Raw genomic sequence first — 15,697 nt, 5'->3', positions numbered from 1 at the left:
CTAAATAATTTTAAAATCATAGGTGTACTGAATCAATGGCATAGTATTTATATTAAATAAAATAATGCATGCAAATTCCTTTAATGCAATACCCAAGGTGATTTTACTTACTGTCCCAACGGAACTACAGAAATCTGCATTTCCATCTCTGCCACCAATGCTGCTACCATCACCACCACTGCTATTGCTACTAATACTATCAGATCTACTGGGAGACTCATAAAAATGCAATGGACACAGGATTACAAATATTAAAGCTAACTACTGGTCAATTGTTCTCACATTATTAGTTCTGTAACTGTGGATATTTTATCCCTTCTAAATTTCCATAGTTATGAGTTTGGGATTAGAAACATCTGGCTTCAGAGTATTGGATAGTAAAAAAGCTAATTTCTTACTAAATTCTATCCTTAGAGACAAAAGAGCCAATTGTGATGACGATGATGATGATGATGATGTTGGTGATGGGATGGATAGAAGTCAAAGGATGGCTGAGAAAATTGACTTTTCTGCAAATATTTAGAGGAAGGATATCAGACATTTTGTCACAGAAGGGAATTCAGAAGAATTTGCTTCATCCAACAGTGTAATGTGAGGAATGTGTATAAAGGCAACAGGGTCCCAAATATGAGAAGTCTTCTAAGTAGAGAGACCACATATTTTGTTAAGAAAACTAGAACACTATAGAGAATAGAAGTGGACAATATTAGTAATTTTAATTAGAACAGCTCACCTAAAATAGGGCTGTCCAAGACAAATCAGACCCTGTGCTCATTCTAACTACCTGCCTTTTGAAAGGGTTATAACTTAAATCCAATGACTTCAAAAGTCTTTGTAAGATTTACGAGAGGATAGAGGCACCTGGGTGGCTCAGTGGATTAAGCCGCTGCCTTCAGCTCAGGTCATGATCTCAGGGTTCTGGGATGGAGCCCCACATCGGGCTCTCTGCTCAGCAGGGAGCCTGCTTCCTCCTCTCTCTCTGCCTGCCTCTCTGCCTACTTGTGATCTCCCTTTCTCTGTCAAATAAATAAATAAAATCTTAAAAAAAAAAAAAGATTTACGAGAACATAATATGTTCAGATTTGCATTAGGGAATCAGTTTGGCTGTAGTAAGAGAAATATAATAGGAGGATTTAGGATTATTTCTGAAGCTATTGCAGGAGTGGGTGAGCGGATATTAAATTAGGGCAATGTCTAATGGAGATATATGGATAGAGAGAGAATTCACAGGGCTTAATGCTAGATTGCCTACATTCTGTATGTAAATACTATGGAGAAGAAAACTAATCATTCTTTCAGGATGAAAGAATGATGGTCCCATCATTCAGGAACATAGAATGACTATTTACCCCACTGTATCTTTGCTGGAAAGTAATCTTTGCTGGAAAATATATATCTGATTAATCATGATAACATGAATCAGATCATATTGCCTCATAGCGTAGTGTTTTCTCACAGCTTGAATATTGTTTGCTATTCATTTGCCATTTACTATATACCTTCTTTTATCTAAAGTTATATTTTAAGTATAAGTGTAAGTTTTTAAAAATAATAGAAACATTTTTGAACCTCACATATTTATCTTTTAAAAAAAATTCCCCTTGGAGCTAGAACATTTAAGTTCTCACTTAGCAAATTTCACTTCTATAATACAGTGGTATCAACTATAGTCACTGTGTTATACATTAGACACCATCAGGCCTTATTCATCTTATAATCAAGAGTTTGTATCTTTTTATCAATCTTTCCCCATTTTCTCCACCCTGGGCCCCTGACAACCACATTTCTATTGTCTGCTTTTAGGAGTTCCTTTTTATTTTTTTTAATCTTTTTTTAGATTCCACATGTAAATTTTACCATGTACAGCATATCTTTTTCTTTTCCTAGCTTACACCACTTGGCATAATGCCCTCCAAGTTAATTTGTTTTGCCACAAATGACAATATTTCCTTCTTTCTTATAGCCAAATAATACTCCATTGTGGGAATATATATATTTATAGTTTATATGATATGTATTAACTTTTCCTCTTTCTTCAGTAGAAACTATATTAAGAATGGACATGACGTTTAATATCTTTTTTTCCCCACCATGAACAGCACAATGAATTTTGTATGCTCATATCTCAATAATAATAATAGATTGAAAATACAGTAATCCCCCCCTCTCTGTTAGGGGATAATGGTCCAAGACACCTAGTGGATGCCTAAAACCAAACCACAGATAGTACTGTACCCTGTATATTCATATATTTTACTATAGACACATACCTATGATAAAGTTTAATTTATAAATTAGGCACAGTAAGTAACTAACAGAAATAACAATAAAATAAAACAGTTGTACAAATATGCTTTAATAAAAGTTACATAAATAGGATCTCTCTCTTTCTTAAACTACTTCATACTGTACTCACCCTTCTTCTTGTGATGATGTAAGATGATAAAATGCTTATATGAGTAGATGAAATGACCTTTGGACTGTACATCAGGAAGTGGATCAGCTGCTTGCAGGCCAAGGTTGACTGAAATCAGAGAAAGTAAAACCATGGATGAGGGGGGGAGGGGGCTACTGTAAACTTAACAAAAGGGTAGGATGTCCTTTGTTATAATGCATTCAGGAACATTGAATCCATGGTTCCTCAAGTGCATATATATCAGTTTCTCTAACCCCTATTTTTATTAATAATTTTCACCCAGATTTCAAACTTTAGTCTTGACTATTCCTTTTCCTCAGACTCAAGTACTCAAATCAGTTGCTGAAGATTTCAATGTTAATTCAACGAGTCCCCATTTCTTTATTCCTACTGTCATCAAAAGTACCCGGTATTACTAAATCTCACTGGGAATATTATAATTGACATTTGGCATCTTGATGTTTTGTTTTCCAATTTAAAAAATTTCCTCTATATAATGACAAAGTCATCTTCCCATGTAAAATGGTCTTTTTTTTTTTTTAAAGATTTTATTTATTTATTTGACAGACAGAGATCATAAGTAGGCAGAGAGGCAGGCAGAGAGAGAGGGGGAAGCAGGCTCCCTGATGAGCAGAGAGCCCGACACGGGACTCGATCCCTGGATTCTAGGATCATGACCTGAGCTGAAGGCAAAGGCTTAATCCACTGAGCCATCCACGTGCCCCAAAACAGTCTTATCAAGTAAAATTTTCTCAGTGAAATGAGTCTAGAGAAGTTGCTTAATTTTTAATTGTTGAATCTAGAATATACAAAGAGACAAATGGAATATTATTGAGATAATAACATTTTTCTGACTTACCTGTATTTTAATGAGTAATATATATTTCTAAAATTAGTTTCAATGATTCCAAAGTCGATATTATGTATGGCTCTAATAAACTAAATATTATCGTGCTTTTATAATCACAAAATATTTCAAGGAGTTACTTTAATAGACACAAAAGATGAAATGGTGTTATGGATAAAACCAAATTCCCACTTCTATATATAGAAATAAAAGAAGTAAAGAACAAATGCATGTAAAATAATACTTTTAATAGCAGTATTAATTGCATTTATATAAAAACTAAAATATTTATTGCCTTGAATCATTCTAAGTAAATATTACTATTGTTGATTTTGTCAGAACTAAAATGAATTATTTTTGTCTTTATATTAAAATGCTGATTACTGTAATTTATTATGCTTAAAATTTTAATGAATTTTTTTAAAAGATTTCATTTATTTATTTGACACAGAGAGAGAGAGAGATCACAAGTAGGCAGAGAGGCAGGCAGGTGGGGGGGGAGGCAGGCTCCCTGCTGAGCAGAGAGCCTGATGTGGGGCTTGATCCCAGGACCCTGAGATCATGACCTGAGCCGAAGGCAGAGGCTTTAACCCACTGAGCCACCCAGGTGCTCCTGAATCTTGATGTTTCTAACACACTTTATTTTATTTTCCATTTTCCATGTACAAAGTGAAAGATGTATATACACACACACACACTCTCATGCACACACACACACATGCATATATACACTTACATGCACAAAAGTGAAAGATATGCATATATACATCTATGCATTTTTTTTTACCATATAATCATAGATACAGATTTGGGAAAATTTTAAAAATCAAATGCTAAATTGATATTTGTTGTATTTTAAAAGAACGGGTTCTTAGGTGAGATATTTTGCAGACTCATGCTTTGTAATCTCTGCTCTTTCATCACGTAAGCAAACACCCACAGATAAACGCTTTTTTCTCAATGAGATTTTGATGTTAAAAAAAATGGGTCAACACACATGCACACACATGGGTTAACACAGCATACCTCTAGTCTCATAAACAGTTTTATATTCTTTCTGAATTGAAAATTTAATTCTTACACCAGACAAGATTAATGTTTCTTCTTTTCTTAAGGGTTATTTTGATTGCATTTGATTACATTTGGCACTTTCATAATAATAAAAGAAAGAATTAAAATACGGATGCCTTTTTGGTATATTTAACCTATACCAAATTTAAGATCTGAAGTGAAGCTTTTAGTAACCCTCTTATCACAAATGTCGTGTTTTGTAGACAACACAGCTGGAATTGAAACCCGAAGAAATGGATACAGCCGCAGGCAGCAGGAGTTGTATTTCCTCCCTGTTGTAATAGAAGACAGCAGCTATCCTGTGCAGAGCAGTACAAACACAATGACTATTCGAGTTTGTAGATGTGACTCTGATGGGACCATCCTGTCTTGTAATGTGGAAGCAATTTTTCTACCTGTGGGACTCAGCACTGGGGCTTTGATTGCAATCCTACTGTGCATTGTTATACTCTTAGGTTGGTTTCAATATTAATCACATATTCTCTCTCTCTCTGTCTCTCCCTATCTCCTCTCGCTTGTCTCTTCACAATGTACCGTGTAAATCAGATTTTCTTCATGAAGATGTCACATCTGGATAGAAGGAAGATGGTCTCTATTGAATGATATTTTTATTAATGCTAATTTTCTAATATCTAAATATCAGAACACAAAACTATGGTCAAGCCCTTGGGGATTTTCAACTAATAACAGCTGGTGGCCCTTGCCACAGTGAAATTTTCTGTAACAACCATCCCACATACGGCAGTGGGTTTTTTAAAGTGTTTTTTATTTTTTTAATTCATGGTACATTCCAGTAATTGTTGCTATCTCATAAGATATTATATAATCTTCAAAAATATACTACATGAACAGTAGCTCTCAAATGCCAGTTCAATAAAAGCAGAAAAGGAAAGAACAGGAAAGGAGTGAGAGAAAGTGAAAACCCCCCAAGTTTGCTTTTTTTTTTTTCCTCTTTAAACTGCCAGCCAAAAGCAGTTCTTATTCCACTTTTCTCATATCTCCTCACATCAAAATTCTAACCATTCCCACTAGAACAGCACACACTGAAATATCTAGAAGCATTGCAAGGGAAAAGGACTGAGGTAATGTATTCTGTAACATCTCTGGAAGAATTAATATACATCTACTTTAGGGGTTTCCCTCTTCCATCAATTCTGTTCAGCTGGTTCCTTTCATTTATTAATTCACTGGCAGATTCCCAAAACCAGAGAGAGCTTTTCTGTTTTGCCAGTGATTTCTTTAAATTCTAATGGAACAGAGGTACAATTGGACATCGTGGAATCCATTTATACATGCTTCACAAATGTAGATACACACCTCTATCTTAAGATTAAAAAAAAAAAAACCCAAAAAACAAAAAACTAGGATTTAAAGCATGGAGTAAGGTATTACATCATAATTTATGGAGAACATTCTTCAAGTGAGAAGCTCATGTTAGTTTGCAGATTGAAGTTCTAGTCCAATTTGCTTGGTATCGACATTAATTCCACACAAGTGACTCTCATATACAGAAGAAAAGTTTCCTTTCTGTCCTTATAATTCATAAGAAGTTGGCGCTGGAATATGTTTGTGCTGATGACATGAACCTTAGAAGGGAGGATTCAGAATAACATTCGTGTATCTGAAATCGAACACCAGCAAGCAGGTGTTTAACCTCAAATCAAATGTTATTTTTTAATGCTTCTCTCCTGTCTGGGAGCCACCTGAGTCCCAGAGTATTTCCACATCCACCTAGCAAGACTTGGCATGTTCTGGAGGCTCACCTTTGGCCTTTCTGGCCTTCTTACAGTGTAGTGAGTGATCTTGCTCTGTGGGCCGCAGTGTCCACAGTGCACCTGCACACTTCCAGCGGGAGTTGGCCAGGATACAGCTGGGAATGGTGGCCCTATGAGTCCTGCCATGGGGTGTACTTAAAAATCCAACTATTCTTGGACTTCCTTAACCAATCTCGGACTCCTTCAGATCTTTCCACTTATCCTTATCCATTTTCATATCTTTCCTGGGATGGGGGAAGCAACAATGTCTTGTGGTGTCTAGGAATCTGGTAGGGTGCCCCTGGTAGGCCCTTCTCAGTCACAGCACTCCAAAGCCATTTTATATGCAGGGCATCTCTATGACACTTGTAGATTCTCACCCACTCACTGTGTGAGCAATCATCTTAGTTTTTGGATTTCCCTCAGTGCTGGGAGGAGTTAAGAGGTCTAAACACCTCTTTAAGACCTGTTTTCCAGGAGCTCTATCTAGATCTCCTCCCTCTTTCCAGATGGTCAACTTTAGTTTTGGAGGAAGCGGGAATAAATGAGCTTTCACCATCACTCAATCTTCTCTAATTCCTAATTTTAGGATGAGAGTCTTCTAGACCCTGCTGTAGTACATCAGACATACTCTGGCTTCCAACCTATTACCACCTCTGTGAAGGAGAGGGGATTTTATGATGAGCAAAGTTGAGCACTGACTTCATCATTTGAATCTATGCCCATCCACTTCTAGAGGCAATAAACTCCCCCCTCTTTTGTTTTGTTTTGTTTTAAGATTTTATTTATTTATTTGAGATGGAGTGAGAGAACATGAAAGCATTCACAGTTGAGGTAGAAGGAGGAGCAAAGGGAGAGGGAAAAGCAGGGACTCCTTGCTCTGCAGGGACTCTGACACGGGCCTCAATCCCAGGACCCTTAGATCATGCCCTGAGCTGAGGGCAGACACTTAACTAACTGAGCCACCCAGATGCCCGGAAATGAACGCTTCATGATTTATAAAACGAAGGCCCTTATACTCTACACTCTTCTTTCCTTCCTTTCTTCTTTCCTTCCTTCTTTTCTTCCCTTTTTAAAATTTATTGCTTTTAACTTATTGTCTCATGAAGATTTGGGTTTCTCTTAGAAATATAAGTAATTGTTGCAACTGGGAAATCTAGCTATGAATAATATGTGATATTTATGGGCTCTAATATTCAAGTTTTATTATACCACCACTATACAGCTCTCTATATGCTTACAACTATTCCTTTAAAAAAAAATGTGACACACACTTTTTAACGGATACTAAAATTTTTAGATATAACATAAGTTAAATATAAGACTGTAATTGCTTGATTTTGTGAATAATTTGGCTAAGATTTGTTAGCTACAATCTCAAAATGAAGTTGAGTAAACATAGATCTGATCTTTTTTGTATAATATGCTTACTTTGAAAATAACATGTTGGCCAGCCCTGATCGATTTTATGGAGATACGAACTACACATTCTCAACTTGCAATTTTTGTCTTCCAGCCATAGTTGTGCTGTATGTGGCTCTGCGAAGGCAGAAGAAGAAAGACACTTTAATGACCTCTAAAGAAGACGTCAGAGACAACGTTATCCATTACGATGATGAAGGAGGTGGGGAGGAGGACACCCAGGCTTTCGACATTGGGGCTCTGAGAAATCCAAAAGTGATTGAGGATAACAAAATTCGCAGGGATATAAAACCAGACTCTCTCTGTTTACCTCGTCAGAGACCACCGGTGGAAGATAACACAGACATACGGGATTTCATGAATCAAAGGCTACAGGAGAATGATGTGGACCCAACCGCCCCACCATACGATTCATTGGCAACATATGCGTATGAAGGAAATGGCTCAGTAGCAGACTCTCTTAGCTCTATAGACTCTCTCACCACAGAAGCGGACCAGGACTACGACTATCTGACGGACTGGGGACCCCGTTTTAAAGTCTTGGCAGACATGTTTGGTGAAGAAGAGAGTTATAACCCCGATAAAGTCACTTAGGGCAAAAGTGAAGGATAAAACACAACCAAAAGGAGACATTTAAGAAAAAGAAACATAAGTAGAAATCGCACACACACATACACACAGGTGTACACACGTGCACACACACACACACACACACACACGCATCAGGCTTTATAGGACACAATCCTTTGATTATCGGGGTTTCTAGCAAGTTGCTATATTTATCATATTGTGAGTTTTGTTTTGTTTTTTTTTTTTCTGCCAACACAAGATAAATCCTATTATGTGTACTTGCTTGGTTTTGTTTTGTTATTTTGGAAACACACTGAGACAAGCTCAGGCCTATTAAATACGATTTACTGACATGACAACTTAGAATGAAGATAGCTATGTGGCATCACGGTGGAAGAGTGTTAGATTTTTCTTAATTCCACTAAAGTGCCTACTGAAACTCTTATCATTTAAAATGGTGTACAATACACTCTGCTGTGATGGCATTGCAGGATTCAGAGATAATACAGAGGACAGAAAACAGAGACACTATCTTTATGTCAAGGAGCAATAGCGACATGCTGACTTCCAATTCCTCTTGAGGAAAAGAGAAGAATACTTTCTGAACTCCATCTTCTTATATTCAGAGTTTCTTTTTCTCTTTTTTAAACTGTATGCCCAAACACATTTGTTTTTCCTACCCTTTCAGAAAATTGAAATAAATGCGATACTATCAAATTCTTTATGTAAGTCCTGAATTTTAAGAGCAATGTTTGAACTTAACATTAGTTCATATTAAAGGTGTTCAGTAAAATGTTCCTTTTTTTCAAAAAAAAAAAAAAAACTAAAAAAAAGAAGTTAAAAAAATCCCTCTTGATAAAGAGAGGCCTCAGGGCTGAAACTCCACATTAAAATAAATATTGGTTTTGTCTTCATACTGTGCTGGTGTGTGGAAAGTTGGTTTTAACAAATCACCAGATTATGAAAGTCTTCAGTCACAGATAACATTTTTAAGTTGTGTCTCCATGAAATTTTTTAAGGAAAAAAAGTGCCATTAATTTAAACATGGGAAGAGAAATTCGTTATATAACTTCTCAGAGTTTCTTATAAACTAGTCATTTTTTTTGTCAGCAAAGACAATTAAAATACATATACAGGATGGATTTATAGCATGTCTAAAAATATTTATCATATATTACCAAACAAATAAAAAATCAGGGATTTCAGAAAAATCAAACCAGTGACTAATTCCTAAAAAAAAGACAAATGCAAAAATCAGGCAGTTGATTTACTTATTGAATTAACATGGACTTCAACTTTGTAAACATTATTATTATACCAGATCTCACAGTTAATTCTTTATGCGATCATCTACAATAATTCCACTATAAATTAATAACTCCACTATACAATTCCTGTGCTCTTAAAGAAATTTTACTTTTTAATTTGATGCAGATTTCTGAGAACTGTTAGATTTTATAAGCCTACAAGTAAACTACACTCATATACTTTACTCTCCAGTGAACTGTACAGTATCTAGAAATGCACTTAACAAAACAGATAACTATGAAGTGATAATATATTTTCTTAATAATATAATTATATAGGTGACTACTGAACTATTAAGACTATCTACAGGAAAAAAATAAAGGTTGCTTATAAGAACCATCCTGAAAATGTGGTCAATACCTAGCTGTATTTATGAAATATTTATGAATATATATATTTTCAAAATTATGAAAGAATTCGCACATGGGAAAAATGGGTAGAAATCTAGATAGTATAGGCAAGTTATAGTCAGTCCTATTTATTCGTAAGTCTTACTTTAAACATATATAAGTGATAATTATATGGTGGCAATTTGGCTGTTTGCGTTTGCAGTTCACATCCCTGTTTTGGTGTCACATAGTTACACACTTTCCTTGTCTTCTCTACCAGAAACAATGTCTGACCTTCTTCCTCTCTGCTCCCAGATTTTACCTGAGTCTCATCTCTGGGAACTTCGTTAGAATATTCATGTACTGTAATAATTCACAGCATGATATGCTTTGGGAAATATTTATGTATTTTTAAAAAGCTGGCAATGTCGTATGAAGGCAACATCTGGGTTTGTCCCAGCCACACAATTTACTATGCAGTGATGCATGACCCCTTGAAGAAGGTTAATATGCAAGATCACTTCCAACTGACAGCAGGATTCTTGTCAGGAGTGGCTGCATTTTGTATCTTGCTCTAAGTATTCTGGAGGCAGTCAGAGACAGGACGCAATGATGGTACAAAGCAAGCTTGGGAAGGGCAGGTCACGTCAGACCCCATGACTGAGATGCTAAGCAAAAAGGTAAAATTAGTCTTGATTTTGCCAAACTAATTAGTTTTTGTTCTGTACTTCTATCTCTTATGTCTGCTTATTTCTGCTACATTATTGGAATAGTTTGTTAGGGCTACCACAGACTGGGTGGCTTAAACAACAGAATTGTATTTCCTTGTGGCTCTGGAAGCTGGAAATCCAAGATCAAGATGTCAGAAGAATCGGTTTCTTCTAAAGTCTTCTCTCTTTGGCTTGTAAATTTTCTTTCTCCTTGGCTTGGCCATTTTCTGTGTCTTCATATGGTCTTCCCTCTGTGCTAATTCCTCTTCTTTTAAGGGCATCAGTCATACTGAATCCCCTCACATGACCTCTTTTTAACTTAATTAACTCTTGAATGCCCTATCTTTAAACACAGGCATATTATGAGGTACTGGTGATTAGAACTTCAAAATATCAATTTTAGGGGGACATATTTCAGCCCCTAAAAGCCACACAGATGTTAACAGCAAATTAAATATATATATGTATGTGTACACACACATATATACACATTTGTTGTAAATTACACACACACACAAACACACACACACATATAATTTACAACAAATGAGGAAAGAAATTTGAAAGAAATAACATCAAATGAAAATAATTTCAGATACAGTAGGAAATCAGAGGAGTGATATGGTGAAAAGAGGTCTCTTGGTGCTCATAAATTGGAATTATTATGGGTTATCTTTTAGAGCATTCAACACTTGTATAATCTTTTTTAATCTTTTAATTTTTTAAATTATTTTTAATCTTTCTTTTAATTTTTAATAAACAGCTCCTGGCCTTCCTTCAGGAATTAAACAATACTTTGAAAAGGATTAGAATTTACATGGGGAATTTTGGCCATTAATAACAATCATATAAAACTTCTGAATTACATTATAGATTTACCTTTACAGAAATATATATGCACATACTATATATAACATATATATGATTATATATATATATATATATTAAATGCAATCTTTGTGCTCAAAAAAATATTAGATCAACATGTAAGAGTGAAACAGTGTAATATACTAAAAGTAATTTAAATTTCTTTTGAGGCATATTCTATCACTAACTGGAAATGTGCTATGGGGTAAGCACCTTTGCCTCCATGTTCTATTCTCTTTGGCAAAATTAGTTTGTTGCCCTTGGTATTATCTAAGTTTCTTCTGTAATATCTTGATGCTTAAGTTCTAGCTACAGTTACAGGAGTCTATTAAATTATTTGCATACTGATTACATAAAATTATGCAAAACATAGGAATTTTTAAGATATAATTAACAAAAATCTTTGAAATATGGATTTAACTAATTTTGCATTGGCTCACCATGTACCACATATGGAGAGCTGAGAAAATATTTCCTAAGTTATAATTGTCAAAATTCTTCAGCAAAACAATGAAAGAATGCTTAAAAAGAGAAAGATCCTTAGCCAAAGAGGAAAACAAGTGATGGGAAGAAAATATTAGAAGGATGTGTCTCTTATTCCTTGTCTTTAAGAGGAGAATATTTTAGAAATCCTTGGCAAAGTTTTAGTAACTAATGTACTAAAATGGGTATTTTTAAAAGCAGGTATAAAAATTCAGGGATATTTGAAGTGGGCCCCAAAGTATGACTAGGTATGAAAAGAGTTACTGAGATGTCAGTAACAAGATCAGTCTGTTTCCCAAGAAAAAGAGGAGTGGGAAGGTGACAATTTTACAACCCTATTTTAAAAACTTATCTTGCCTTCTCCCCTAATTCATAGTTTAGCTAGCTATGCAATTCTCATTTGGAGAAAGGGTGTCCTTTCAATATAGAGCCTCAGATCCTTCAGTTCTGGGAGATTATTTTGTATTTATCCTCTAATGGGTTCCCACCCAATGTTCTCCTATTCTGGGATTTTTAATAGTTGACTGGATGTCTTAGGGTTAAGAATTAAGTGCATTATCTTTTCACTCTCACTATCTTATATTTTTATCCCATTGTCATGATTACCTTTTCATCTTTGTCTTCTAGGTTTTTTTTTTTTTTTTTTTGCCTTCCAGTTCTGTCGATAAACGTTCCAGTGATATTTTTTTCCGATTTCAGGAGCTTGGTGGTATACTGTTGTTCTGTTCTGTCACTTTTCCTGTTATTCCGTTCTTGTTTTTGGATAGTTTGTTTATTTCCTCTGATAGTATTAATTTTAGCTCTTCTTAAAAATTTTTGTAACTTCTTTTCCCTCTGAAAAGTGTATATCAAATAGATGGGGTAAGAGAGAGATAGGCATTCATTTTAGCTTATTCTATTTTGATTCATGTCTCATTCTAGTTCTCTGCCATATTTGATATGTCCAAGTCTTAACATATGATGATAAGACAGGTTCTTTACTGTACTGTAACACTGGTTCTCTAATCTGCAATTTTATACCTAATTTCATTAATCACCATTCCTTTAGCTTTCCAATAGTTTGCTCAAAATGCTGGTCTGCTAATAGGCAATATGCCATTCTCTCTTTTGTTGAGGGGATGCACATACACAAACACACACACAAATGAATACATATGCATATATGTATAATTTATAAATATTTTTCTATAGTTAAAGAATATTTGTATCTCTATAGAGAAATTATATACATATCATTTATAAACATATATATTCCTTTATCATTAAATTATGTAATTATTATAACTTTGTCTCAGCATGAAAGGATATTATCGATGTAAATGTAATCAATCATAATGACCCAAAACTTTGAAAAGAAACTGGTACTTTTTCTCATATCCATCATTATAAAGCAGATTAATTTAGTTTATACATGTACGCATACACACAAACATATATATGTAATTAGATGGTTGATAATTCCAATTTGCAATAAGTTTTGGACTGCCATTAAATCCCTTTACTCAAGTCCCTTATTTTTCTTAGTGTAATGGATTTTCATAACCGTCAGACTCACAAAATTTCTCAATAGAATTTAAACTTTCATAGGAGTTTACTTTTATTTTTTAATTGCACTTTGAAGAAATAGAAGATAAGAGTGTCCAAACAACTTAGGCAAATCCAAGAAATAGTAACCTAATGGGTGGCAAGTTCTTCAATTATGAAGTTGAAGTAAATCTTATCATTCTTTTATTCTGGGGTTCTTTCCACTGTTTTTCCAACTCCTACACTGTTACGTGTAATATTTCATTGATGAATGTAATTAACACACACTTTTGGGTATTCTGGGCCATATTACTTATCATTGTACTTCCTTATCCAAAGAAGAAAAAACCTGGATGTTGTTGATTCTATCAATATCTTACTCAAGCAACAGGGTTTTAAGACACAATAGTATCCAACAATACAGTAAAAATATAATACAATTGAAAATATCGATCTATCTTTCTGAGAAGCAGGTAATTTAAAGCTGTATCACTGTGCACCTCTTTATAAGCAACCTCGTGCCTATGTATGGCTTTAACTTTCCTAAAGTTTTTAAACCAATTATTTTTCTTTTTTTTTCCTTCTTTTCACCCTTGTATACCTTAGCCCTTGTTATCACTTAAATTTCCAATTTCCAAGTGCAATTCATTATGCCTTCCTTAATCCATTCTCCAGTAAATATGGTATTTGCCATGATTGAAAATTCCAATAAGTTGTCATCGAAAATTATTTGAGAATTAGTCTTCCCTTTCTCCTCTTCAGCTGTGTCAACATTTTTAAAAATGTGGTAACAATGACAGAAAATGCTGCTAATCACTGAACATATACTCTACTAAATATATGTGACAAACATTTAATGCTCAGAGTAACTTGATGAGTCATTATTATCTTTATTTTACATGAGTGTAAACTAAGCTTAGACACATAAAGTAACTTGACTGTTTAGACACAGTTAACACGTGGTGGAGCCAGGACCTTAACATCATTATCATTTTCACACTCCAGTCCTTTCCAAGGGTATATGATACACTTCTTCCCCCACTCCCACCCCCCTCACTTATAATTGACCATTTAACAACCTGAATTCTGTTTTTTCTTTCTACCATGCTCTTTTGAAGAATTGGTAATTTCATAATTGAAAAAACACCAGTGATACTTGTTTCACCTTTCTGGGATATCTGTAGAGTTAATTAAGCACACCTTCATATCTCAACTTCAAATTTCTGTTTCCACCTCTCAGTTCACCCATTTTTTCTTTAATCTTTTAATTCGTAATACACCACTCACACAGTTGATATAAATAATCCCACATAGTTCTCCCATCTGTTTTCATGTGTTTTTTTCCCATGTCTTTTTCATATCATTGACCCTGGGAGAGCTTATTACAATAGTGATTCTCATCTTTGTATAAATAGTTCTCAAATAATCCCTAAATCTGTATTTATACATTTCATCTTTTAACAAGGTAAAATAGTTTTACTTGTATATATTTGTTACTTCCTGAACACATACACCTGTTCTATGCATGGACTTCAAATTCATCAGATCCCAATCTAAATCTTCCTCTTTCAGAGTTTAGTATATCTGTTGTTATAACACTATGTATATAACATGTTACATATAATTACATTGCATTAATAATCATTTTTATATATTACATAAATTACATATATGGAATTATTTGTTGCATTGTATTGATCTGTTTCCTCTGGGTTATTCATGATCCTCATTTCTAATTCTGTTAAACTCTTCCTGATAGACTCTTTCATTACATCACTATTTTACTACCGAAATAACCTTTTTAAAAAATAAACTTTTAAAATCATTAAGGTACAGAAAGTTCCCATGTACTTCACACCCAGCCATACTAATAACATCTTATATTACTTTAATACATTTGTAATAATTAGTGATAATATCTACACCTTTTCATTAAAGCCCATGCTTTAAGATATTTAAATTTTTACCTAGTGTACTTTTCCACTCCAAGATCCCATTACACGTAGCTATCAGATTTCTTCACGTTTTTCATGGCTATTATAGTTTCTCAGACAAGAATTTTTTTTTAAGAATTACTGATCAGGTATTTTGTAGAATATCCCTCAATTGGTATTCATCTGAGTTTTTTCCTCAAGTTTGGCCCAATTATATGGATTTTTGAGAGGAAGACCACAGAAGTAAAGTGCCACTATCATCACATCATATTAAAGGAGCACACTATTAAAATCATTTAATCATGTTAATGTAATCTTAATTCTCTGTCAAAGGTGTTTTGTCAATGTTTTCACTGTACATTACTCATTTTTCCCAAATCCCATACTGTACTCCTTGGAAGTAGGTCATTCTGTGCAACCCACAATTAAGAGAGGATCAGATTATGCTCCATATTTTGAGGG

At 34.3% G+C, this 15,697-nt stretch overlaps 1 protein-coding gene across 2 annotated transcripts in view; it reads left to right on the top strand.

Moving 5' to 3' along the window:
- The window catches only part of CDH12 (cadherin 12), a 1,003,438-nt gene extending 994,206 nt beyond the window's left edge, over positions 1 to 9,232 (top strand). For both annotated transcript variants that reach the window (XM_059173699.1, XM_059173700.1), the window contains 2 exons: positions 4,538 to 4,789; positions 7,605 to 9,232. In XM_059173699.1, coding sequence (XP_059029682.1) covers positions 4,538 to 4,789; positions 7,605 to 8,104 — 752 coding nt within the window. In that variant the 3' untranslated portion in view covers positions 8,105 to 9,232. The remainder of the gene's footprint in view (positions 1 to 4,537; positions 4,790 to 7,604) is intronic.
- Positions 9,233 to 15,697: the final 6,465 nt, after the last annotated feature.

This window comes from Mustela lutreola, chromosome 5 (genome assembly GCF_030435805.1).
Source record: "Mustela lutreola isolate mMusLut2 chromosome 5, mMusLut2.pri, whole genome shotgun sequence".
NCBI lineage: Eukaryota > Metazoa > Chordata > Mammalia > Carnivora > Mustelidae > Mustela > Mustela lutreola.
The sequence above is the reverse complement of the archived record's forward strand: the minus strand, read 5'-3'. Positions and strand labels throughout refer to the sequence as shown.